The 27605-nt window shown below is 36.0% G+C and overlaps 2 protein-coding genes across 4 annotated transcripts; one reads left to right on the top strand and one right to left on the bottom strand.

Annotated features, from left to right (window-relative positions):
* Positions 1-2038: 2038 nt before the first annotated feature.
* Positions 2039-7033, top strand: LOC137720411 (spermine synthase). 3 transcript variants are annotated; one of them, XM_068459478.2, is made up of 11 exons: positions 2039-2360; positions 3370-3590; positions 3685-3729; positions 4264-4340; positions 4435-4557; positions 5349-5453; positions 5539-5611; positions 5713-5784; positions 6007-6202; positions 6441-6570; positions 6670-7033. In XM_068459478.2, exons 2-11 carry the CDS (start codon positions 3401-3403, stop codon positions 6766-6768), a joined length of 1110 nt encoding a protein of 369 aa, XP_068315579.2. In that variant the 5' UTR covers positions 2039-2360; positions 3370-3400; the 3' UTR covers positions 6769-7033. The 3 variants fall into 3 exon arrangements, with proteins under 3 accessions (XP_068315579.2, XP_068315581.2, XP_068315580.2); XM_068459480.2 differs by having other exon boundaries at positions 2043-2278; XM_068459479.2 differs by having other exon boundaries at positions 2103-2323.
* Positions 7034-13539: 6506 nt separating this feature from the next.
* LOC137721053 (cyclic nucleotide-gated ion channel 1-like) lies at positions 13540-17842 on the bottom strand. The gene is made up of 7 exons (XM_088690973.1): positions 17743-17842; positions 16655-17093; positions 16354-16551; positions 15929-16221; positions 14887-14998; positions 14501-14773; positions 13540-14208 (listed from the first exon to the last, which is right to left on the bottom strand). The coding sequence occupies exons 1-7, from the start codon at positions 17787-17789 to the stop codon at positions 13786-13788; spliced, it is 1785 nt and encodes a 594-aa protein (XP_088547099.1). The 5' UTR covers positions 17790-17842; the 3' UTR covers positions 13540-13785.
* Positions 17843-27605: the final 9763 nt, after the last annotated feature.

The raw sequence follows: 27605 nt of genomic DNA, 5'->3' as shown, positions 1-27605 counted from the left end.
GACACATTTACCATTTGTGATCGGGATTTGAGATTGATGTATGAGGATGTGGACTCGACATGTTTAACACGATCTGGAAGGTTGAATGAGAAATCTGTGTGTCTTTTTCGGCAAGTTTATGGATATTTTACGACAGATTCGACCTCATGATCAGCGTTAACCACAAATTTATATACACGAGTGTGATATCCATATATATTTTTTTTTTTTGTTACTTCTCACACATCTCTTATTAATTTAGAAAAATTAATAATAAAAAAGGATAAATCATATTTTACCACCTTAGGTTTGAGGTTTATTGCAACCTCATACAACATCTTTAAAACATTTTACTTTCATACCTTAAGTACTATTTTATTTCAATATAATACATCCGTTACATTTTCCATCCATTGATCCGTTAAGAGCTGACGTGGTTATCATATTTGTGTCACGTGGTAAAAAAATAATTTTTTATAGATTAAAAATATTATAATAATTTACCTTATTTAAAAAAAAAAAAAAAAAAACTGAAAACCCAGTACCCATTTCCCTAACTACCTCCACTCTCTTCATAAATTATTAAAATATTTTTATTGCATAAAAACAATTTTTTTTTGCCACGTGACATAAATGTGGCAGTTACGTCAACTCTTAAAGGATCAATGGATTGAAAATGTAACAGATGTATTATATTGAAATAAAATAATACTTGAGGTATGAAAATGAAATGTTTTAAAGATGTTGTATGTGGTTGCAATAGACCTCAAATCTGAAATGGTAAAGTATAATTTACCCTAAAAAAAAACTTCAAAACTTTGCATTTTAACAAATAAAAACCATGTAATACCTTTATTTAATAATAAAAACTAGAGGAAAAAAAAAAAAAAAAAGACATTGGCTCACGCCTCCCACCATGCACTCCTACCTTTCTTTCTCGTCATTGCAGCGATGGTTTTCACATATTACACAATACCACCTTCCACTGTAGGCAATTTTTTGTTCCGAAATCACGTGGGCTTAACTGTCCAATATCCTTCAACAATACTTGAAATTAACTTTAATCTTTTATTGCAAAACATGTCACTTTCATTTACAAACTTAGCAAATGAAGAATTTGGATTTGGAGGTTTCTCAGTGGCATAGTAAAGTACCAAATTATAACCTGGAGATTGAAGACTAGTACAACTTACAAATGGAAACTTCTTTCCGGCTTCGACTGGACAAGGCACCAGGGATGCAGTGCGAACCTATTTATGATTTTATCAACTTTGAACCGATCTACAGTTATGAGCTTGACAAGGGGATCTCCTCCCATTCCTTTAAAATTGTGAATGTCTTTTGATAAAAAGGAAAATTAATGAAATAATATCCGCAGATTTCACTCCTACCTTCTTAAAGCAAAAGATTGAGGTGACTACCCAATCAAAAACTAGAGACCCAAAATTGAAGCTCTGAAGTGATGATTCTAAATGACCTCTACAGCCAAAAAGGACACTACCTACCAAGACACCTTGCCCTTCCAGTTCTTATACATTCCCATCCTCTCTTATTTATATGGTCACGGTTAAGCTACGTCAATATTTTATATCACTCTTACTTTTTATCTTATTATCTTTATAAAACTTAACCGTAATCGCACAAAATAAGAGATCATGAAAGTGTGTGAAAACTGAGAAGGCAAAGAAGCCAGGTCCAAACTAGAGACCCAAAGTTGAAGCTCTGAAGTGATGATTCTAAATGACCTCTACAGCCAAAAAGGACACTACCTACTAATACAGATCAGTCCCTAATGACTATAACGAAGATTGTCATTAGTTCCTAATGAGAATTTTACCTTGACACATACTTAGTTGAAATGCGATTCAACGCACCAAATCTAAGAATATAATTAGTTAAAAATTTAAAAAAAAAATCTATATTCTGATACTTAACGTATCAGACTATATTATCCGCACATTACAAAATTCCTCATTAATGATAAAAAGGCTGCCTTTATTCGTATCCGTAAATTCGTTCCCCCAATTGAATTTAAAACTGATTTATCCTTTCACGTTGCAAAAATAAAATAAAATATTATAAATAAAAAGTACTATAAATACTTGGTCTCCATAGGCGTTCTCGTGCGAACCGAATTGGAGCAGCAGAGAGAACCAGAGAGAGGCAGAGCAAAGATTTATCGACAGACTTCTCATTGAGAGAGAGAGAGAGAGAGACTGCGAGTGTGACTATTTACCCAGTTCGTACTAATTTTCGTTTCTCACTAGCGCCACGAAAACCCAATTTGTGATCAACCCAGGCAAGATCAACCCTTCTCCTTCTCTCTGTGCATCTATATCTCTAGGTTTCTGCTTCTCTCCCTACATCTGTATCTACCCGCTGTACGTTTTCTCATTCCTTAATTTTAATCTTTGCCGCTCTGCAAGTTCTGAAGAAACGATGGGTTCTTTTGATTTTATTTTCCGATTTTTTATTTTTTAAATTAATTTCCTAATTTGGACAAATAGAGTGGTGTTCACTATCTCCGGCTTCGCTTTTGGGAACGCTCTTTTGTTAATGGCTTAAAGCCCTGGACTTTTGTTTGTTTCCCGGGAAAATTGTGGCCGAGAAAATCGAAAATATACTTTTTACTTTCTTTGTTCGTGCAATGAATATATCAATTTTGTTTATTTATTTTTTAAATTTCCCATTTTTTTTGCTTTTGGTACTTGTTGGTACAGAGGATCCGATTTTTTTAAGTTTTGTGTTTTTGGGATTTTCTGGGTTGGTAATACTTCTTTATTTCGTATTAGGTACGAGTTGGTTAGGACTTTACTCTGCGGCGTTTGATTGGAACATTTAAAATTTAAAAACTGTTTGGGACCCAGTAAATGAATTAAATAGACTCAGATTGGTCTTTCATTATTTGGGGTGGGAGGTGTAACCTCTGTCTTACTGTGTGATATAAATTCATGGTTTAATTAGTAGATTAATAGCTTTTGCAGATAACTTAGGGATTTGATTTAGTTTGATATGCTTTTGTTCAATTTAGGTGTTGAAATGGAAAAGATCTTGCATTGATTGAAGATTGTGATTAACTTAAACCCTTTTGCTTTAACAGGAAGATTTTAAGTGCAAATCTAGCTTACTTAAACGAAAAGTTTTAAACTTTTTCATATGTTTATTCTGGATGCTGTTACTTAAACCCTTTTTGTGATAGTTCTTCTGGTATGTCATTAGTTTAACATTGTTTGTTTTAATCTGATTGTTTAAGATAGATGCTTTAACTTGGTGCAACATGAGTGTGTTGTGCTGTGTCTGAAGAATCGTTTTTTGATTCTGAAAGATGGTTTTTATAGTGAATGTATTATTTCCGCTATATGTTACTTATGAGTATGTATTGATTGTTAGAGACTGGAGACGGAGAAGAAGAAGATAATATATGGAGGACGTCGCAGGAAGAGGTTTGGAATGCCAGAAGACTATGGATGGGAAGGCGAGTAACGGGAATGGTTCGGAGAAGGCCATCCCTTCTTGTTGCGTGAAGGCTATGGCTTCTACCCCTGAGGCCGAGGCAAAATGTCATTCTACTGTTGTTTCTGGGTGGTTCTCAGAATCCCAGTCTCGCTCTGGTCATTATCTATGATTTTTCACTTTTGTAAATTGACTTCTTGTTGGTTGTTTGTAATTGACTCCTTTCTTTTCTTTTCTTTTTTGTAATTGCAGAGAAGGATTGTAAAAAGGTTTATTTCAACAACCCTATGTGGCCAGGTATGCGCTTGTATGCATCCACACATTTCGTGTTCTCAATTGTAGTTTCTTTATATACCACACAACGCATGCTTCATTTTTCACTTCTGGATCAAGATCCCTTTCTTGTGTTCTTTACTGAGGTTGCTAAGTTTTATTGCTGGACATGATCTCTTGCTTATTTTGTGATCTTTCATTCTCAGTATAACTTTAGGAAAACTTGTCCATTAGAGGACCGCTCTGTCAAATTTACACTGTTTTCATGTAATGAGGGAAAGATAAAACAAACGGAGTAGTTTTTCTTGCTTCAGTGATATCTTGTATTAGCAACTCCATGATCTGAATTTCATCTGGTAACTTTTTGAAGCTTTTGGTAATTGTTTTTTTTTTTTCCTTCTCTTCTTTTTCTCACTATTCAGAGTAAGGGGGTGCTTCTTTTACAATTATTGCTTCTAATCGGAATACTCCTTTGTGAAATTTCACACCTCTAACTTGAGAGTTTTTCTGCATGTATTTGTGTTGAAGGTTTTCATTTTTGTTGTTATTTTTTTTCAGGTGAAGCTCATTCACTGAAAGTAGAAAATATTCTGTATAGGGGAAAATCAGAGTTCCAAGAGATTTTGGTGTTTGAGGTTTGTCATTTTTGTCTTAAGACAGTTTAATTTGCTTGTTTATCTCCCTTGCATTCCTTTTCTAAATCTTATATATGAATTCCTTTTTATGCAGTCCTCAATATATGGGAAAGTTCTTGTTCTTGATGGCATTATCCAGCTGAGTGAGAAAGATGAATGTGCATACCAGGAGATGATAGCACATCTACCTCTTTGTTCAATTTCCTCCCCAAAGAGAGTAATTATAAATGATCCATCCCTCCCTCCCTCATGTTTTTTGTTGTGTGTGTGTGTGTAAAGTCTGCTGAGTCTCTTGATCTCTTGATCTCTTGATCACGATCACCCATGACCATGAGAACACATAGTATAACTAGATTGAAATCAATTTTTTGCTTTGATTTCAAAAAGTGAAACACTTTATCTGGGATTTGAATAGAGTTTGAATGTTCTTCATGCACTCTTCTTTTGCATATTCTCTGAAAGCTTAAGATGGTTTTCACTGCAATATTGAGCAGAACCCGAATACATGAGCTCGTGGTCATGTTGCTGATTGTAGTATGAATTGCAAAGGCTATCTGAACATCATTTAGGGATCCCTTGTTCGTTACCAGCCAGGCATCACATATGGTGTTTAGCTCATAAAATTGTATTATTCTGCCTCATTTTGGCTTGACTTGGATGCAATGATTTTGTAACCATATCTGCACAATGGTACTGCTCTGCCAAACTTCGGATTTGGCTGAAGTTATCCTGTAGATGACCATTTGGACTATGAACCAGCTTCCCTAGTTGGCAGAGAATAGAATGTGGAATGTGGAATGGTGTTATTATGAAATTTAAAAGCCCACATCTTTATAATATTTTGACTTGGTTACAGCCTGGTGATTGCAGTTTGGTCTACTTTTGTGCTTGGAATATAGTGATAGAAATTGGAAGTGATAAAAATGAGAGGCATTTATGCCCTCATAAAGTTGTTATTGTTTTCTTATTGCATCGACAGTGCTAAGTGCCATGTGATTTTCGATGCAGGTTCTGGTTGTTGGTGGTGGTGATGGTGGGGTTCTTAGGGAGGTTTCTCGCCATCCTTCGGTTGAGCATATTGATATATGTGAGATAGATAAGATGGTTATAGATGTAAGTGGTGTAAGTACTCCTTTGTGTATTTGATTGTTAAGAATTTGAGCTGACTATCTGTTTTCTTTTGATTGGCTTTTTGTAGGTGTCCGAGAAGTTTTTCCCTCAGTTAGCCGTTGGATTTCAGGATCCTCGCGTCCACCTTCATGTCGCTGATGGTAGGTTTAATACTTACTATTTGTTGATCCAATTGGTAAAATCGTATTGACTTTGTATTTGGCTGGCTGCCCCATTATATCTCATTTTAAATGCATGTCAGCTACTGAATTCTTAAGGCTTGCACCTGAAGGGAAGTATGATGCTGTAATTGTTGATTCGTCAGACCCTGTCGGTATGATTTTTCTCTTTACAATAGTTTTGCCATGCATTTTTTGGCTGGCTGACTTCAAATTTTTGTCGTATTGATTTGTGAGCATACAGAGATGTCTTTGAGCTGTTGTTCGTATAAATCTTACGGAGGACATGTTTGTTTCTGGTTACTCTCTATTTTCTGTGCCCCCCATAATAAGGTTCTAAATCTAGTGCTTAAACGTATGGTTTCCTTTGGATGCAGGTCCAGCCCAAGAGCTTGTAGAGAAGCCATTTTTTGAGACAATAGCTAGAGCATTAAGGCCTGGTGGTGTTCTCTGTAATATGACAGAGAGCATGTGGCTCCATACGCATCTTATTCAAGATATGATCTCTGTTTGCTGTCAAATATTCAAGGGGTCTGTCAATTATGCTTGGGCGAGTGTTCCTACGTATCCAAGGTAATACTTTCCTCTTCACGCATTAATCTACTCTCGCTCTCAACCTCTATATATATATATATATATATGTTTTTTTTTAAATGGCAAAGAAGTCTCGAGTTTCTTTGTGAACTTGTATTATTTATGCATTGACAATGACTAGACTAAGCACCTCGCTTAACCGCTGATTCTTGATCCTTCTTAAGACTGGGTTGATGTCATGAAATTATTCTTACCTGTGAGATTACTTGTTGTGCAGTGGTGTGATAGGTTTTCTGTTGTGCTCAACAGCGGGGCCTCCCGTTGATTTCAAAAATCCCGTCAATTCTGTTGAGAAGTTAGAAGGAGCTCTCAAATATAAGAGAGAACTTAAGTATTATAACTCCGAGGTAGGATTCTTTTTACATGGTAATCTGCTATATTTGCATCCATTTCTTTTGCTTTGGATATACTTGTAAAGCAAAATAACATCGTCGTTTGTTTGGCAGATGCACTCAGCTGCCTTTGCGTTGCCTCCTTTCTTGAGGAGGGAGGTGAGTGCACTACGTGAATCTTCAACACCGGCAAGACAAATCGGCGAGAAGTAGTTACTAGTAGCGACATCGGTTGCTTGAGTAGCAGATGGGGAAAAAAAATAGAGAATAGGTAATTTGTTAAGTGTGTAGATGGGGGGGTTCTTGAGCTCTCCCTTCAAAGGCATTGGTGGGATTTAGGTTTATTTGTGTGTAGATGGGGTTCCTGAGCACTTACTCCAATAATTATTTGTGGATGATAATTATATAGCCATTCGACATTATGTTATTGGAAATTTACCGTGGATGATAATTATAATTATGAATCAGACTTCTAAGATATTGTTGTACTTGAAATTTCGACTATTTCAGGTGCTTGATATTGACATGCCAAAAAAAAAAAAAAAAAAAAAAAATTCATCACTCACTCTTTCGTAACAAAAAATATAAGGAATTGACGAATTTAGGATAAATGTTTTGACATTCTAATAACAATAAAATAATGACTTATGATTGTTTTGGTGTGCTACTAACAATAGCACAATGGCGTATTTAACTCTTTTGGTGTGTTAATAACAATAACATAACGATTGTTTTGGAAATTTAATTAGGTTTATGATAGATAAAGCGTTTAGTGCTTTCCGTTATAACAAAAACTATTCAGTGGTTCTTTGTACAATCATTTCTTCATCTCTGGATGCCCATAAATTTTTCTTATTTCAATAACCATTGTATTAGGGAATAATTCTCCGCATTTTAAAAATAAAAGGTTAAATTTTGGAGCCAGATAGTTTTAGGGAGTTGCAGCCACATCCATAAACTGAGATTTGATGTTTTTGGAGGAGGGAGGAGGAGAGGCAGAAGCAGAGGAACAAGAAGAAAAGGGGGAAAGGAGAGAGGGGGGGTTGGGGATTTTGACTTGGATTCACGGTTGATATGGTTGTGCTAATTTATGTTTTCTTATAATTAAGTACGAACAGTTTTAAAATATTATAAACTTACTCGAGGGTCCAGAAAATATGTAAATTTAATTGTGGATATCCAAAGAAATAGGAGATGTTTATCAAAGGGGAATGAAATGGTGGAAAACGGAATTGTACATATCCTTAGTCATTGAAGTGTTTACCAAAACGTTAGGCATAAAAAAATGATGGGATCCGTATAAAATGGGGAATCTAATTCTTGAAATGGTCAGAGTTGGATTCTTGAGAAGATATTTGAATTCGTAAAAATGTGCCCATTCAGAATCAAAGTTTTGTACCGATAATACCTTCAAACTCCAAAGAAAGATTGAAAAAGCATCGGGAACGAATCAAGGAAAGGTGGTGTCTGCAGCCTTGCGATGTGATGGCTGGCCATAGAGCTTGCCTTCAAGCCCTAACTCAACTAGGCCCACGCGGCTGCGCCGCCAAGGACAATAGTGTCGCTAGTTTGTAAATTCCAATGACTGATATAGTCGGTTAATGCAATTTTATATATATATATATATATATATATATATATATATATATATGTATGTATGTATGTATGTATGTATGTGTGTATGTATGTATGCGCGCGCGTGCGTGTGTGTAGCTTCAAATAGGTAAATTTAGCTGCGTTCTGTTGTAATTAATTCAGTTGAATGAAGAGAATTGTGACTTACTGCCTGGATTCATGATTTCAATCAGCTATAACTTTATGTGTTTTTGTTTTTAGCAAACTATATTTCCTGCACTAAAGGGATAGAGGAATGGAAAAAGCCTCACAATAAGCTAGTAATAACGTAGTTTAAATTCATATTTGGCGAAAATCAAATCTAAAACCTTTCACTTACAAGTAAAGAGGAATACTACTAGATCGTAATGCTAAGTGGCATGTGTTTTTGTTTTTCTCTGTACAAAATTTTCAAATGCAAGCGTGGCCTAGAGACAAAGTGGAAGGTAGTGCCACAAGCGTGTAGGAAAGTATTTACATATGTAAGGAAGATATTTTTTAATGTGTTCGGAAGTAGTGATACGTCATATGTTATTATACAAATGTAGGGAAGATTTTTTTTTATTGTTCAAATGTCCCTCCACTTATATGATGAAATATGATGTATGTGCCCATATTTCGGGCACAATGAAGAATATCTCCGGTAAGTGGCTCACCATTTGAAGCTTCCCTTAATAGTGGTAGTAGCTAGGATGGACAACAGTTATGACAAACGTTTCAAGCCGATGCACAAAACTAAAATCTAGCAGTCCCCTAACAACAATTTTTTTGTCTGTCTAATATCTCTTTAGGATCTCTCTGCTGTGCTTTATCCCCCCTCTCTTCACGACACAACGACGACCATCTCCGACACCACTGCTAATTCAGACCCTCCCGGACCCAAAATCCTGACCGATGAAAATCTTGGGTCTACTGATCTTAATTCAATCTTCCAATCTTTGGTGTCATGCTGTTTCATTTGAGCCCGTGCCAGTCATTTTCGTCTGAATTTGAGAGAGAAAGAGAACCGAAGGGAGAGGATGAAAAACCACGTCTGAATCAACTCAACAATAGGGCACTAAGATTCGTTATTATTAATGCTTCGGTATATTATTGTTTATTGAGAATTAAGCTTCAATTTTCAGTTGGGTTTCTGAATTGAAATTAGAATTTAAAGAATCACAGATATTGTTCTTAATGTGATTAAAAGTTAGTGATTTATTTCCCTTTATTTTGCTTCCTAATTTTATTTATCTCATTTTTTCTAGGGAAATATCCTAAAATGGGACAATTTCTTAATTTTAGGACAAAAATAGGACAAACCGGCCATAAACACCATGCACACCATACACACCATGCACAAAACTGAAATTACTAAACTACCCACATATAAATGGGTTATTTGCTCCCATTTTCTGATTTCTCTCTCTCTCTCTCTCTCTCTCTCTCTCTCTCTCACTTCTCTGTAACATCCCACATCGACCAACGGAGAGGGAGTGATGTGCCTTATATATACATGTCATCCTCCATATAGCACGATACCTTTTGGGAACTCACTGGCTTCATGTTCCATCAGAACTCCGAAGTTAAGCGAGTTCGGGCGAGAGCATTCCCAGGATGGGTGACCCACTGGGAAGTTCTCGTGTAAGTTCCCATAAACAAAACCATGAGGGCATGGCCGTGGTCCAAAGTGGACAATATCGTGCTACGATGGAGTCGAGACTGGGATGTGACATTCTCTCTCACACACTATCTCCCCTTCTCACTGTGCACACACGATGCATTATCATCCCGACCAACACCGTCCAAATAGAAGCCACCACCAATTTCATCTCGCCCTCACGAGTCCAAAACACCTAGCATTGTCAAGAATCTCATCCCTGATCGTTGGGACTGCAAACTTAAGTAGGCCGCGAGTTTTCTGGTCATTTTTCGGCAACACGACAAACAACAGAGGCTCGAGACCACCACCACTGGACTCGTATTGAGGGTGGGAACAAAGTCCAGTCATTAAATGTTGATGTTTTGTTGGATGAATTTTTCAAGATTTGTCCATTGTATGTACACGACATGCACATAGTATGCTCACAAATCTGAGCCAATCCAAAAACCCAAATAAATTAATACTTAGAAGTTAAATTAGGGTTTGTGTTTCATGTTGGAACCTATGGGTTTTGGAATAAATTTCAAGTTTTGACGTGCTACAAAATTGGGATGGAACAATTTCTGGTTCAAGTGTCCAATTGCAGAAATGTGTGAAATTTTTTCCGCAATGTGCATGTAGTGTGCATGACTAACTTCGTAATTATATTCCAACTCCAAAAACCCAGAGAGCACAACTTTCTTTTCGAAATCAGAAAAATGACGTCATCACATGCGACGTCACCACCATATACACTATATGCACATCATATGCAAATAATATTTACATTACATGCACATGATATGCAAAGAACTGAAGACATGAGCAACGAGCTGTTTTTCACATTAATAAGAAACTTTAACTGCAACCTATTGGTGTAATGGATACAATTAAAACATAATCGTTATGTATATAAGGTTACAGTGGCAGTTTGAAAAGTATTGTTACGTATTTCAATCACCGCTTTACCGTGCCCGTGGAAAACATGATACTCGTTGTCGTTATTTCGTGGACACGCATGATTCTTAACATCCTCTAGGCGTTTTTTTTATTTTTTTTCGTAGAGGCCAACTAAGTTGTGGTCATACTTGCTAAAATTCGGGGGACAACAAACGTGCATCATAACTAGTGAACATTCCCACTTCTCATATTAAGATGTAGTCAAGCACACCATATGCACATTACAGAAAAATTTTCACTAATTTATGCAATTGGACACTTGAACCAGAAATTGTTTCATCCCAGTTTTGTAGCACATAAAATTTTGAAATTTATTCTACAACCCATAGGCCCCAACATGAAACACAAACCCTAATTTAACTTCGAAGTATTATTTCATCTAGGTTTTTGGGTTGACTCATATTTATGAGTATATCATGTGCATGTCATGTACATACAATGGGTAAATCCTGAAAATTTTATCAAACAAAACACCAACACTTAATGATTGGACTTTGTTCCCACCCTCGATGCAAGTCCAGTGGTGGTGGTCTCGAGCCTCAGTTGTTTGCCGTGTTGCCGGAAAATGGCCAGAAAGCTCGCGGCTTGCTTGAGTTTCAATCTCAACGATCGTGGATGAGATTCGTGACAAGGCTAGGTGTTTTGAACTCGTGAGGATGAGATGAAATTGGTAGTGGCTTCGATTTGGACGGTGTTGGTTAGGATGACAATGCATTGTGTGTGCACAGTGATAAGGGGAGAGAGAGTGCGTGGGAGAGAAAGTGAGAGAAGAGAGATGGGGAGGGAAAGAGAGAGAGTAGAGAGATAAAAAAAAATGGGAGCAAATAACCCATTTATATATATACAAGGGCAATTAAGTCATTTCAAGGTGTAGGAAAATCATATTTCTGTTTGATTTTTGTGCATGGCGTGTGCATAGTTGAAATGTCATATTTCTGTTCCATGATTAAGAAATTGTCCTATTTTTGGGTATTTCTTATTTTTCTATAACTTGATTTGTATAAATATATGGGTTAAGCCCCGTAAATAATTATATTGTTCAAAATTTGGAACATTTGATGCAGGCACTGTCAAATAGTGATCAAATTTCTGTAATCTCATTTTCTGGGTGAAGGTTTTTTAATCAACTAGGGTTTAGAGTATTGAGCTTTTCTAATTTTTTTAGTTTGAATTGCGGTTATACAGAAACCACGGCCGCTGCTGATGTTGCTACTCCTGTACTGGAACCAACGCAGTCGCACTATGACGTGAAGCTCTTCAACCGCTGGAGCTTCGATGATGTCCAGGTTTATGGCTATTTCGCTTAAATTTCGTACCTTTGTTTAATCTATGATGAATTTGATGAAATATGTTTGATTTAGGCAACAATAAGTTTTGCTGGACTGTAATTATTGATCGCGTATGTTTAGAGGGCACATTAGGTTTGTTGTCGATATACTCTGTGATATTGGAGAAATTTTTAATTGAGACTGAAACACGAATGGTACATCACGTGTATTTTTAGAAGTGTAAGAATTTTTTTTTTTTTTTTTAAGTTATTAACTGTTTAACACACATATCTCATCATTTGTATAGTAATACGTGGTGCATCACTCTGTGTACCGGTCACATTAAAAAAATCTCTCACGGTATTGAATAATGTTTTAGAGTGAACCGATGGTTGGTTAGCCGAGGAGGATCTGTGTTTGTTGTGCATTTCCTTGTTGGATGTTCTCTTGGTTTTTAGAAATTTTAAAAATCTTTGTGGCCTCTTTGTGTTTCTAAGATACACCGTAAGTATAAGTTTGTTGTTGTTGTCGCATGTATTGGATGCCGTTCCTGAATGTGCTGATTTTACTTTTAACATATTTTTAAGTTCATATTAGATAAAGTAAAAGTGAATGTAGTTTTAAGTTAATATCGTATGTGTTGATTCTTTTCTTGACCAAAAGAAAAAAGACTTCGAAATTTTGAGTTTATTTAAGCATTATAAAAGAAAATTAATAGTACTTAAAAGACAATATGATTTCTATCTATAATAGCGTTTTTGAAATGTTATAATACAAAAGCATTTTATAGCGTTTCAAAAACGCTATGGAAAAGGCTTGAGAGCACGACGGTATGCTGTTGGTATGGTAGAAGCTACCATGTACTTCACCTCTTGACAACCCTACTTCTCTTTTTTCTCCCACTGTAGCGGGTATTTGGAAACCACTGTAGCGGGTATGTGGAAAGTTGGTTGTGCCACAATAGCGTGTAGGTAAGCATTTCCACATCAATAAGCGGAGAGATTTTCAATGTGTTCGGATTACGTGACGGTACGCTAAAATTTTTTCAAATGTTCTTCTACTTGTATAATAAAATATGACATATATGCTCGTGTTTGGACGGACTAAAGAATCTCAGGAGTAAGTGGTTTATCATTTGAAGCTTCCCTTAATAGTGGTTGTAGCTTTTAAATTTTATATATGCATGTTACAGAAAATAGCAGGTAGTTCCTCTCATATATTTCAAGAAGATATAAGAGCTTCACTTCGGGTAAGTCAACTTAAATCTAAGTTGATTACTTTGAAGTCCTGTTTTATATTTCATATGTTTTTGTATAATGAACTTTTTTCCGTATCAAAAGCTTATGAATGTCTCATTTGTCTTCCCGTTGTGGCTTGTGATGCTGCTTGATTTGCCCTGTGGCCTGGTTGTGCATTGTTTTTTCTTTGTCTCAATTAGCTTATGGGAGCTTTTAATTAGCTTCATATTATAAATTGTAACAGCTGTATCAATTGTGAAGTAGCATGTAATAAACACAAATGTGAAAAGAACAAAGAGTTTTGCTATTTTTATTATAGCATTTCCAAATGCTATGATATCATCTACAGAACACACACAGAATTTTATAAACGCTATTAAAGAAAATTCATAGCACTTCAAAATACTATGATTTCTATTAATAGCATTTCTGAAACGTTATAGTGGAAAAGGCTTTAGCTATTATAGCGTGGGCTGAATAGCATTTCTAAAACGCTATTGTATATTATTATGACATCAATGCACGTTTGTTAAGCTGCCATGATCTCCACCTCTTGAAAACGCATCTCGTTTTCCTCCCACTTTAGCCGGTGTTCGGAAACTACAGCGTCCAAGTCGTTGGCCATGAGCAGAAATGCTTCTACTTTTGTCTGACATTTGACATGTTTGCCGGAGGCTGGAAGTTCCGTGAAACTGTCTGATGCGCAATCGAGAAGCTCTTCCCCGTAAAAGTCACCTTTCACGAGGCGCTTGGTGGCCAACGATGAGATTCCTTGCCCAGCTCGACTATCACTCAACGCGCACGTCCACACCGTCCCTTCAATAATGAACAGCATGCAGTCGACTGGATCTCCCATTCGAAAAACGAATTCGTTCTTATTGTACGTCACTGGCTTCAGACAGTCGCACATTGACTTCAACACTTCGTCAGCCATGTTTTGAAGCTTTTTTACCTAAACACATGCGAGCGCGCACAAACATATATTATCAGAACAACATTGCAGTGAAATTGGTTGCAATTAATAAACGGATGCATGCAATTACCTAGCTAGCTATAGTAATAACAAAGTTACTCCGTGTTGTTAACTAACTTAACATCATTATATAACTTTGGACTATAGACTTTAAGATTATATGGTGCAATCTTATCTTTATTGTAATTCAAATGTTGAATGTTAACATCATTTTGTTTCAAAACAATGTATAACATAAATGAATGTGAGAGATGGAGGTTGAGGAACATACTTTCTTAAGTGTTTTCATGCAAAGACAAAGCATCAGATTTGTTCTGATATTCTTGGGAAGAATATAGAACAGAGAATTATGGAGATCAGCATCACTCAGTTGTTCAAATTCTTGCTCTATGCTACTCAAGATTTGTCCCTTTATAACATCAGGGACTTCATTTCTGGACATCCAACGGTTTACGTCGTCTTTTACATATTTTCGTCTCTTGTTATCTTTTGCATATTTTCGTCTCCTCTCCTCTTGTTTTGTAGCTTCCAACTGCATAAAAGTCTGTCTCGGCACAAATCAAATGGTTACTTAACGAAGAATGATCTCCGCATGCGGTCCTAAACACGGGAAAAAAATGTTGAAAGTTAATGTACAGAGAGAATAAATATACCAACCTGCACGTTTCCGATGAGATATGTAAACAGTAGCAAGCCAACGACAGAAATGAAAACCACAAACAAGTTTTCATACACATACGTACTTGTTGTCAGATTAGTCCCAAAAGTACTGCAAAATATTTAGGTATATCATATCATATTAGACAATGTTGTTGAGTATGATAACACCAAAAATTTTATTCGTTGCATATTTTATAAAAGGATCATTTTGGTACCGGTTCATATTCAACATAATTGTTATAATGAAATCTTATTTATTTAAATAATGGGTAATGGTAAGGAGATTAAATTTGTAAACTAAATGATGTGTTACAAATAGTAATGAGCACGTTTATCAATGCTTAAGTAATAAACCAATCATCAACTTCTATGTCCTTTAATTTCCAAAATTTAGTTTACCAATTTAGTCTCCTTAGCATTACCCTTAAATAATTTGATCAAGCTCACTGACATCATTTAATGCATTTAACTCCTGCATTTATGCATTCAATATCCCACAAATTATGAAATTTAAACAAAATTTAAATAATGTTTTTACAAACTATTATAATTACTTAAAAATCAATAATAAAGTTATATTAATCTTCCCATAGTTCTAGCAAAAGAATAATGTACCCACTTAAGTATTAATATATTTTAGAAATACTATTGATATATTTAAAAAATTATATATATATATATATGTATATATATAATTAGCATGGGAACATTCACAAAAAAAAATAATATATAGGTAGAAATAAAAACTAAAAAGAATATTGGCCAAATAAAAAAAAAAGAGTACAAATTATAAATAGAAATATATGAAAAAAAATACTAAAAAGATATATTTGGAAATGGCTAATAAGTTTTTCATTTTTTTAAATTGACACTTGTAAATAATTTTAATATTCAAATAATGACATGGAGATTAGTCAAGGACCTTTATCAAAAATAAAATAAATAAATAAGGTTTCAATTAATGAGAATGAAAAATAAGGGATTAGAACTTAATTTATCCTTTATAAAAATTGTTGATTATCAATGGATATAATGCAACCTTAGATTTCGCAGGCCCCACCAGAAACAGTAAAAGAGCTTCTTCCCGAAATTTATTTGCTCTGTGTTTTGATTCTTTAGGGAATCAAGAAATATTCCAAAGTTAAACGGACCATCTGGTTTCAACGGGCAATACTCATCTAGAATTGTTATATTTTTTGCGGTAGTCCTCTGGTTATCGCAGTGGAAAGTACTCACACATTCCCTGTGATCGTTACCCAACTTTTCACAAGCCATGTGCCAACATGTTAACTCTCGTTCAATAGAAAATAAGTACCAAAAAGCTCCAAGTATCTAAATCCATAACATGCAAACACAAAACCCCAGATAATCAGTTTAACATTTTAAAAAAAAAAATGCATCCATAATTGAACATTAGTAATTACCAAAGTATTAAAATAGAATGACAATTGAGATGAAACTTACGTGACTAGCAAGAATGTAGAGAATCAAGTTGTATAGACCCTTAGCCCAGATCCCATGAGTCCTTTTGAATACCTTGGCCGATAGGTAAATTCGATAAATCCTCGGAACATATTGACAGAGAAGAAAAAAATTCAGAAAGGACAAGTGTTCCACAAGTCCTGAGCCCTTCATGTTGTAAAACATAACTACCATTAGCAGCTGCAGAAACTCAAAAGTTAAAAAAGGGTTAGAACATAGAAGTCCATCATTTTCGGGTAGCCACAAAAAAGAAAATTTCTGCAGTTTAGGTAATTTCTCTTACTTGTGGGAGGGGAATAAGAGCCAAAAAGTCTATTACAGTGAAGACAGTTAACCACGGCATCTTCTGAGCTATAAACTTTCTAATTTTCGATTTCGTAGCTGAATTTCCCCCAGTTTGTCCCACCGTCGTAGAGGGTTCATTTTTCACGGTAACATTGTAACAAATTTCACATATCAAATGCACCAGGAAAATGAAATCGTTGAGTGATCGCACAAGAAAAGCAACAATAGTCAACATTTTGTCCATTTGAAGGCACTTGTTATCCTGATCGATGATCAGGAAGTAAAAGAAGAAAGGATCCAGATAGACAGCAAATATGCATGATATCACAAATAGTTTGTTCCATATCATAAGATAAGGTCCCTGCTCCAGACTAAAAATCTTCTGTATCATGGTAAGGCCCCTGCTGCCAATTGGTATCGGACCTTCTCCAGTCGTTCTGGGAAACACGCAACAAACAACTTAACTTCATATATATATATATATGCATTCACCCTAATCCCTAAACAACAAATGAACTAAAAATCTCCTTTATCAGAAATTTATCATTATATCCCTCTAATCAAAACTGAACTGAAATAATAATTATGAACAATTTCGTAATTACATGAAAACGAATTTTTCTGTTATCGCCATCGACAACTTCAGGTAGTCGTGGATGGCCAAAATCTCATGTCCAATGTCGGCAAACATCGTTTTTAATATGATGGAGTCCAGTGATTGTGAGATTATCTAAATCCTCCCGAATTTGGATTTTGTGCGATCGAACTCACCATACCACCGTCGATTTCGGCGAGGCCGGTGTTGGTGGGGTTGCAGTAATGGCAACTAAAGCCACCACCCAAGCCAGTCTTCGGTGGAGACCACCGTAGCCTCTTGTGGCCCTTCTCCCCCAACGGCGATGTACTCTCGCCGCGAAAAATTGAGTTTTATTTACGAACTTGTGGCGCTCTCTTTCTCGCCGTAAAAAATGGGCTTTGTACATTCCTGCCTATACTAGCTAGTTCCAAAGTACTATGTTCTTTATGTTCGAAATACTTGAGAGTGAGAGAGAGAGAGAGAGTGTGTGTGTGTGTGTGTGTACGAACCTGCCATCTTTCTCTGCTGGGGGGTTCTCTGCATCTGAAGTTACCATACTGACGAGGTTTTCAGTTTACAAGATGGAGAGAGAATAGAATGCAGAGAGCTGTGCATTGCCATTCGCTTTTAAGACAAACTGAATCCACGTTTCTCACGTAGGTCTTTTAACATGACGTAAGTTTTTTACTATTACGTAGGTCTTTTAATACGACGTAAATTTTAAGGGCTGTCTATATTTGAATGGGAAGAGATCCGTAGCATTACTTTTTTTATACAACTTTTAATACACGTTTTTGTGGGGTTATTCTGTATTGTGTTTTAATGATCTGAACTGTCTATCTTTTAGAACATCGTTTATAAATCATTCTTAATGATGTCACATATCGGTCTTCTATTCCAATATATCATTTATAGATCAATCTTAAAGTTATTAATACATGATAATAATAGTACTCGTGTTAAGTCATGCAACGTAAATTGCTATTCGATTATGACTTGATATTTGGACTCAAATGCCAATTTAAGGCGTATTTTTTTAGCCAATAATATAATGTCCATTTTCTTAAAAGAAGCGAAAAAGTAGTTGATTAGAATATATGATTGACTGTTTCCAAAAAAAAAAAAAATATATATATATATATATATGATTGACATCAATAAAATATTGAGTCGGAACCACGAAAACGTCTGTTACATCTTTTAAAGAATAAAATATATTCGTCTCACACACGTGGGAAAAGCCAAAAAACAAAGACAGAGCAAAGAACAAAGAAGACAGAGAACAAAGAGCAAAGAGCAAAGAACAAAGAACAAAGAGCAAAGAACAGAGACAAAGAATAAGGACAAAGAACAAGAAACAACGAAGTGAACTCATTCCACACAAAGAATCTCTTGTCTTGGTGTATTAATATATGTACTACGTAGGTTGTTGGCTGCACAAGAAAACATCTGAGATTCTTTCATTGATTAAATTGTTCACCTGTGGGAAAGGCCAAACAAAATTTTCTCCACAAGTGACCAACAACATGAAATGCACGTAGAAAATATAGATAATGCTTCTGCCTTTTATGAGGGATTCACTTGTCCTCCTATTTATGGTTAACGAACATTTACTATCCAAATATCAAAATCAAAATCATTCATTCTCTTTATCACATCTGAAGATTATATATGCAAAAAATTCTTGGAAATATTTTGGCCTCTTCATATGCATAAAACAACTAAATAGTTCTAAATGAGGATATTATTTGTTACCAAAATCGTTGATTAATTTAACATGTATATATGACTAAATAGTATCCAAATTAAATGAATTTTTATATATATGATATTTAGATGATAGTAAAAGAAACATGCAATTTCGATTATAATAGTCGAAAAGTAAATATTCATAATCATTAATGAGAGACAAGTAAGTACTTATAAAGAGGCAAGCATTATTCAAAAAATATTGACTTGTATGATCGTTTGGTTTCACACCTAGCAACCGCCAGCTACATATAGCAATATAATAACTAATCTAAGTCATGTGACTCAAACCGTCGGATGTTTCCAAAAACAAAATTCAAGTCGTCAACGTATATGGATAATTGGATTTAGCTCTTGTTTACTATCCACGAAGTCAAGTCGTCAACGTATGATTAATAAATTAATCAAAACATAAGACATGAAAAAGTAATGCCAATATCTTGTATCTGAGTTGATTGAGAGTATTTGTCTTCATACATGAGGTTCCGTGCTCGAATGCGTCTCCTTCTCATTTTTATTTTGGTGAAAAAAGCGGCAGAGGGGAGGTTGCCCCATCATAAGGGGATGACAGGCTGCCGCATCCTAGATCGTGGAGATACCACAAGCCTCTTTTGAGGATTTATAAAGTGGGTCTTAGCACCGTTTGGTTTCTACAAATCGCCCAAAAACACTCAACCAATCCTTATTGAGACGTCTCCTTATAATTTAAATGAGTATAATATGGATTATCATATTATTTATCCAAAAAAAAAAAAAAAAAAAAGAAAGAATCCTCTTGATTATTTATAATTAAATGGTTTTGGGCTTTCATTTTATTCATAAAAGAAACGAAATTTTTTTGAAATGTCATATGAACTTGTAGGGATTTTTCAATTTGTCATATAAACTAAAATTATAAGCAATTTGTCATACCAACTTTTTGAAGTCATTAATTTGTCATTTCTTTCTAACTCTGTTAAGTTTTTCATCCAATATAAACCATGTGCCTCGCACATGACTTGTGTTTAGGGTTATTTCGGTCATTTTAATACCTTACTTCCCTTTTATTCAATTGTATTCGACAAAAAAACTGTAGGGTTTTTAAGGCAATGGAACAATTTTTTTTGATATGATAGCAATGAAATGATCATGTAACATCCCACATCGCCCAGGGGAGTGATCCTTAAATGTATATTCCCATCCCTACCTAGCACGAGGCCTTTTGGGAGCTCACTGGCTTTGGGTTCCATGGGAACTCCGAAGTTAAGCGAGAAGGGGGCTAGAGCAATCCCATGATGGGTGACCCACTGGGAAGTTGCTCGTGAGTTCCCAAAAACAAAACCGTGAGGGAATGGTAAGCCCAAAGCGGACAATATCGTGCTACGGTGGTGGAGCGGGCCCGGGAAGTGATCCGCCCCGGGTCGGGATGTGACAATTTGGTATCAGAGCCTAACCCTGGTCGCGTGTGTGCCGACGAGGACGTCGGGCCCCTAAGGGGGGTGGATTGTAACATCCCACATCGCCCAGGGGAGTGATCCTTAAATGTATATTCCCATCCCTACCTAGCACGAGGCCTTTTGGGAGCTCATTGGCTTTGGGTTCCATGGGAACTCCGAAGTTAAGCGAGAAGGGGGCTAGAGCAATCCCATGATGGGTGACCCACTGGGAAGTTGCTCGTGAGTTCCCAAAAACAAAACCGTGAGGGAATGGTAAGCCCAAAGCGGACAATATCGTGCTACGGTGGTGGAGCGGGCCCGGGAAGTGATCCGCCCCGGGTCGGGATGTGACAGATCATGCAATGCACTCTCTTCTATTTATTCCAAATAGGTAATGATACACAAATGGAAGTTTGCATTTTAGCATGTCACAAAGACATAATTTCATATGGGCTCTATAAATGAGAAATAGGTTGACGTTTTGTTCTATAAATGGAGTTGTAGATGCATATGTGCTAAAGAAAAGTAAAAAATTTAAGTGTTTGTACTAAAGAAAAGTAAAATACTGTGAAAAGATGTTAAAATGACCTAAATAACCTCAAACATTGTTGAATGGAAAACTTAACGGAGTTAGAGTGAGATGAAAAATTAATGATTTTATAAAGTTGGTATGACAAATTGCTTAAAATTTTAGTTTATATGACAAATTAAAAAATATGAACAAATTCATATGACATTTCAAAAATTTCCCCTAATAGAAACCCGCAATTCTTTCACGTGGCCCTCTGTACATGAACGAATGGAACCCAAACTTGAAGTTGGATTTAAATATGGCACTGGCTCTAACCCGCTGGGATTCACTTGGGTAAGGGTTCTGTTCAGCCTAGACAATAGTGTAATACTCATAGACTAGAACTTTTATGCACTGACGATGTCATAGAAGCGGTATTCTAAACTGCTAACAAATAGCTACGTAAAAGTTTCAAACATATAATTGACTCGTAATAACACCAATGTGGTGATATCTTTGGTAAATGCCTCCAATCACGCTATTAATCATATTATAAATTATTCAGAGATTTAAAAAATAATTCTTTCTTGAAAAATATGGTAAGAGTAGCATATTATTCATTCTAAACAATTGTCAATGACGCCATTGATTTGCTTATTATTCTATCTTGTAGGTAGTTTTTTTTGGATCGAAGCTAGAAACTACAAAGTAGGTAAGATTGATGCCTATCAGTAAGGTAACTAAATTGATTATATACGATTGCAAGCATGCACGTGGAAACTTGATATTTGAAGAACGAAATTAGATCTTTTATTTTTTTGGTCTAATACATAACTTCTTGATCTGTTATTTTATTTTATTTTTATATTTTTTTAAATTCATCATTCAAAATGGACGAGGAATATCCGTGAGTGATCGGAAAATGACAATAACTCACGGATGAGAAATATTCCTAAACAGTTTGCCCATTTCAAGGCACTTGTTATGCTGATCGATGATTAGAATTTAATACAACAAATGATCGATTATCACAACATCCACACATGATATTATCATTATCTTGTTCCACAGTGGCTCCAGTTGATTACAAATAGTCAAAGTTTTCCTACTGAAAAATATACAACAAACTAACAAGAGAATCAGAATCATAAGCTGAAGCTACAACATACGAGATACAACCAACTTCTTAGCAGAGATTTCCTGTTCATGGAGCGGGATAACATGGCCATAGTACAACCGTAATTCCCATATAATGTCCGAGTATTGATTACATAGTGATTGCTATATAGTATAGATGGTTACGTTACGTCTCGTCAACAGTTGTTTTTTTTTTTTTTTTTGGGTTTTGGGGGGAGGGGGGGGGGGTGAGGATCCTCTTAAGAGCAAGTCCTTCGGAAGTGGATTGCCCAACACCCAGCATCCAAAACAAGCCGGCCCCCAGCCAAATCACTCCACTCTAGCCTATAGCCTAGGCTGGCACCCAGCCCAAGCTAGGCAAGAGACTAGCTCAGAATCGACAGACCCAAAAGTCGGGCCATCTGACGTGAGCAATCCCGTACTCGGCGGCCGCAACGTTGTTGGCCGTGGGGGTGTTCACCACCAAGCACCCGAACTCAATCGCTGCAGCCAGATCCACGTTGTCGATGCCGACGCCAGCTCTTGTCACATCTTTCAACCTCCCGCCGAACCACAATTCCATCACCGGACCACACCTCTGGCGGGTCCCCCTGAGGCGACACAACAGTGGAACACCTACTGCTGCTCAATTTCCGTCCCTAATTCTTATCAATATTCTTGCTAACACTCTGGGAAGCTCGAGGGTGATCAAAAATCTGCAAACCGCTGAACCCTTTTCAACAAAGTTGCCACCGAGCAACACCGCCTTGAAGGAAGTGAAGTGGTAGGGAGTGTTCATGAACAAGTCGTCGCTTTTGGTGCGGTGTGTTAGAAACTTAATTGGACTAAACTATCATTTAGTGAAGGATGAAATGTATTTGGTAACAATACAATCTAATGTAAGTTGCAGACGTGGAAAAACTGCTTCCTATAAGCAAGGATATGTGGATAACATGCAGCAATTGATAACTGCTTATCCATTACTCGGTGAAAATTGCCGGCAACTGCAGGTAACTGATTTCCATGATAGATGGAAGTTAGATGAAGCCTGTGTATATATAATCCAATTCCCTACTTGTGAAGAGTTGTTCTGAGATTCGAGGGTTCTATCACCTTTGGAACATAAGGTCTTAAACAAGTAGAAGAATTGCATTTTTCAACCAAAAACATGGCTGCCTCAGGTATTATGTTAACCTCTGTTAGTAATCTAGGAAACTTGTTAATATTATATACTCCTAGTTTTCCAACATTTGGTATCAGAGCCAGGTTAACAAATCCTAGATTCGAATGTATGTGTCGAACTGCATATGTTTTCAGCATGTGAATTTTTTTTTTTATGAAATGTGTTGAACCAAAGCACATGACAGCATCGGCGGCAGCACTCATGCTTTCCATTATTCCATCCGACAACACATGACAGCACCGATACTTTAAATAAAATGCATGAGGTAGTCTTGCCTCATAAGTTTTTTAATGTCATGCAGCACTTATGATAATATTTTGAATTCACCAAAGTGAATGATTTTGATGTATATTCTGGCTAAGAAGGGTTTAAAGATTCATTGCATTCATACTCTTTTCCAAAGGAAAGAATATATAAAATGCGTACGGTTTCAATGAATCATTCCTTGTATAATCTTGTAATTATCTTGTCCAAAGACTTGATATATCTGTGATAAAAGATGATTGAAGTGGTCAGAATGTACATGATGACTTTGAATGGGTGTTTATATTTCTAACCTAAAGGGGAGATATAAACATGTGTAAGTGATGCATGAAATTAAAATTGTATTTAATGTTTTATTTGGTTGCCTCAGCAACATCGTCTGAACTTAGCCTTTCATCGATCGAGCCTCTCAATGGAGGAAACTTCAAAAGGTGGAAACAAGACGTTGAAATTTTGCTGGGCCTGATGGATCTCGATTTAGCATTGAGAGAAGATGAACCTGCACCGCTGGCTGACACTTCGATTGCTGAGCAAAGATTGAAGCATGAAAAGTGGCAGAAAGCCAACTTAACAGGCCCTAGATCCATTGTATTGTTAAATTGCATGACAGCGATAACATGGTACTCAACTATTTTGGTCATTGTTGGTTTCTCATTTGTTAATAACTACATCACTTTGGATTCTATGAAAGATACCATTATCCCGGGCTCGAGGGTACAACGGGAGGTCCATAGTGCCAATGCTTTAGTATGTGAAGAGGAATGAAGTGGCCTGCAACGAGAGCTTCCATATAATCCAATTGTTCAACTCCGGACTCAATGAGTTGGTTCGTAATCCGGGTCTGGATCTTTCACCAACACCATTGAAGCATAAGATTGAGAAGTGGAATAGCATAATCTACCCCAATTTCTCAACAAGAAAACTATACAACGGTGAACAAGTCGTTCGACACACTGGATACGATCGAAGATCATTTAAGCAGTTGGAGATACCTGTGTGGAGATGAACTCACAGTAGCAGATGTTTGCTTGTTCACTACATTAATCTGGTTCGATCTCATTCACAATTCGGTTCTATTTTTTCTGCTCCTATACTAACAGCTTGGTTTGCAGTAAAATGTTAAGAACAATTAAGAACATTGTTCTGTTACAGTAAGGGTAGAATATTTGCCGTTTAAAACTCATGAAATGTTCACATTCTTTTCCAAAGAAGGGGATGAATAAATTGTTGGTAGTTTTAATCAGTGTATGGTATCATGTAGATCATGCCATATTCTTGTCCAAAGACTTGTAATAAATGCATGATAAGATTCTTGAATGATGGCTATACAATGAAGGTCAATGGCAGTTTTTATCCCTTGCCCAAAGGTGTGATATAAACATGCATTTAACAATCACTAATGGTTGTTTCAAGTTTTTCATGTTTTCCTCAATCAAATTTTTATTCACTGCAAGAAAAGGAAAGACAAAGGCTCTTCTTGATGGGTGTAGAGGTTGCGTACACCCAAGCACATCAGATTGTGAGTATCACTAAATTTTGATGTATTTATTAGTGATTTAATTTGATTGGCATCTGAATTTTGATGGAATCAACCTATCACTATTTTGGTTTAATCTGATCCAAAACCCCTTAGTTTTCTTGTTATCAAGTTATCAACTGCTCAAAAATTGTATGTGTGTGAGTAACTGAAAGGAATAATAGAAATACTTGATATCGGTTGGCAGTGCATATAATTGATTCATCTATGGGAATAAGAATCATACATGTTATTTCTATATGTGATTGATGCCTGACATAAACCTTACATGGGTAAGTCTATTGCCTTTGATTTCCATTTGAATGGGTAAAGTAAATTCATGTAAATCAATTTCTCAGCCTGCTGTGCTCTATGATAATGTATAGTAAATATATATTAATTGAATTGAATAGCCACGTTATTGGTTGCTATGGGAAATAATCAATATGAATTAAAAATCTTGAGTTCTGCAAACATGAAGCAAAATTGACATATTGTGTGTTTAAATAAGGAATGAGTTGTCTTACATTGCTTAAGCTTGAGATGAACCAATGCAAAGACACAAATATATGTATAAAGTATAACCTTGTAGTATCAACTTGTGTACATATGTTTTTCACCGAAATGAAAAGACTTCCGGAATTGGATTGTGTAAATTATGAATTTAAAACTCAACACATGTCAATATTCTTTTCCAAAGAGAGGAATGTATGAATGGTTTGCGATCTTTTAGGGTATAACATTTTTACGGCTATTGAAATGTGGGAGTGCATGATAAGGATGCCCATGTTGCAAGTGTGCATGATGGTTTTGAATCAACTGAAATGTGGGAGTAAAGAAAGCGTTACTACGTAATTTTGATAGCATCTGGACCTAATGCTTGGCTTATCTTACTTTCCCTATTGTGATGGTTGGCTTATCTTATTTTCCCTATGGTTATTGTAAATAATGCCATGTTGATTCAATTTATAATATATATTAGTACAACTGACTTATGTTCCAAAGAGCATGTTGGTTTCGTATGAGTATGCCGGAAGCTTGAAAAGCTAATATCCAGTGATTAAGGTTGAAGGCAACATAAAGTTAGCTTTATAAAGGTACACTGGGTAATTACATGTATGAATGTGTATTTATATGGATTTGCATGACTGTCAGTATGCCATTACAATTATGAAGTGATGGTTTAAGACTGAGTTGCAGTAATAAATATGCATGTGCTGAATCTTTATGATTATTCTGAGTTATATAGCTTATATAACATAAAGTGGTATATGATTTTCAATTCAGTAAAGGAACTGTAATTGTCCAAAGATGATCCATAAAGTTGATTGAATTGATTCATAGAAAAATGAATGTTAAGTTCATTGAAAGTTTGACATCATACAGATTAGATTCAAATGACAGTGATTTTAGAATGCATGTGCCAATGAGCTGCACATGGTTTTCTAGAGTTCGACATTTGAACTAATACTGGTAGATGTGGGGAAGCAAGTTACGTGTAACTGGATGTGATCACTAAGGAGTCAATATTGTAATTGTGATAACATTTCGATTAAATGATTAGTTTACGTCCAAGTGGGAGAATGTTAGAAACTTAATTGGACTAAACTATCATTCAGTGAAGGATGAAATGTATTTGGTAACAATACAATCTGATGTAAGTTGCACACGTGGAAAAACTGCTTCCTATAAGCAAGGATATGTGGATAACATGCAGCAATTGATAACTGCTTATCCATTACTCGGTGAAAACTGCCGGCAACTGCAGGTAACTGATTTCCATGATAGATGGAATTTAGATGAATGCTGTGTATATATAATCCAATTCCCTACTTGTGAAGAGTTGTTCTGAGATTCGAGGGTTCTATCACCTTTGGAACATAAGGTCTTAAACAAGTAGAAGAATTACATTTTTCAACCAAAAACATGGCTGCCTCAGGTATTATGTTAACCTCTGTTAGTAATCTAGGAAACTTGTTAATATTATATACTCCTAGTTTTCCAACACGGTGGGCATAGTGAGAGCTGGCCACCCGGCCGGCGTGCATGTAGTCGAAGACGAAGTACCTGAGTTGGGAGACGGCGGACGACGCCGTGTCTCTGGAGGGCTTGGATCTGAGCGCCGCAGCCACTGGGGGCGTGAGTATTTAGAAGATCTAGTACTCCAAAGCCTTGTAGGCTGTAAGAACCCTGCTAAATAACCTGCTGGTGACGGTGGCTGGCAAGAATGTAGAGAAACAAGTTGTATAGACCCTTAGCGCATATTTACACATCAATAAGTGAAGAGATTTTTCAATGTGTCCAGAATACGTGCTAGTACATCATATGTTATTATATAAATAGACGGAAGTTTTTTTTTTCAAATGTCTCTGTGACGTATGTGCCTGTGTTTTGGACACAATGAAGAGTCTCAACAGTAAATTGCTCACCATAAGAAGCTTCCCTTAATAGTGGTTGTAGCTTTTAATTTTATGCATGTTGCAGAAAATAGTAGGTAATTCCACTCATATATTTCAAGAAGATCAGGCTTCAATTCGGGTAAGTCATCTTAAATCAAAGTTGAATACTTTGAAGTCCTGTTTTAAAATTTAAATATGATTTCACATAAGTTTGAATTG

The sequence above is a fragment of the Pyrus communis genome, chromosome 1 (assembly GCF_041283825.1).
Source record: "Pyrus communis isolate YQ-2024b chromosome 1, ASM4128382v1, whole genome shotgun sequence".
In the NCBI taxonomy this organism is placed as follows: domain Eukaryota; kingdom Viridiplantae; phylum Streptophyta; class Magnoliopsida; order Rosales; family Rosaceae; genus Pyrus; species Pyrus communis.
This window is presented reverse-complemented; position numbering and strand designations above follow the sequence as displayed.

Coding starts and splice junctions, on each gene's coding strand:
- LOC137720411 (XM_068459478.2), top strand. CDS start 3,401: ATGGAGGACGTCGCAGGAAGAGGTTTGGAATGCCAGAAGACTATGGAT. Junction 3,591..3,684: donor AGAATCCCAGTCTCGCTCTG/GTCATTATCTAT, acceptor TTGTAATTGCAG/AGAAGGATTGTAAAAAGGTT. Junction 5,454..5,538: donor TAGATAAGATGGTTATAGAT/GTAAGTGGTGTA, acceptor GGCTTTTTGTAG/GTGTCCGAGAAGTTTTTCCC.
- LOC137721053 (XM_088690973.1), bottom strand. CDS start 17,789: ATGGTAACTTCAGATGCAGAGAACCCCCCAGCAGAGAAAGATGGCAG. Junction 16,552..16,654: donor CTCTTATTCCCCTCCCACAA/GTAAGAGAAATT, acceptor GAGTTTCTGCAG/CTGCTAATGGTAGTTATGTT. Junction 14,774..14,886: donor ATCTCATCGGAAACGTGCAG/GTTGGTATATTT, acceptor GTGCCGAGACAG/ACTTTTATGCAGTTGGAAGC.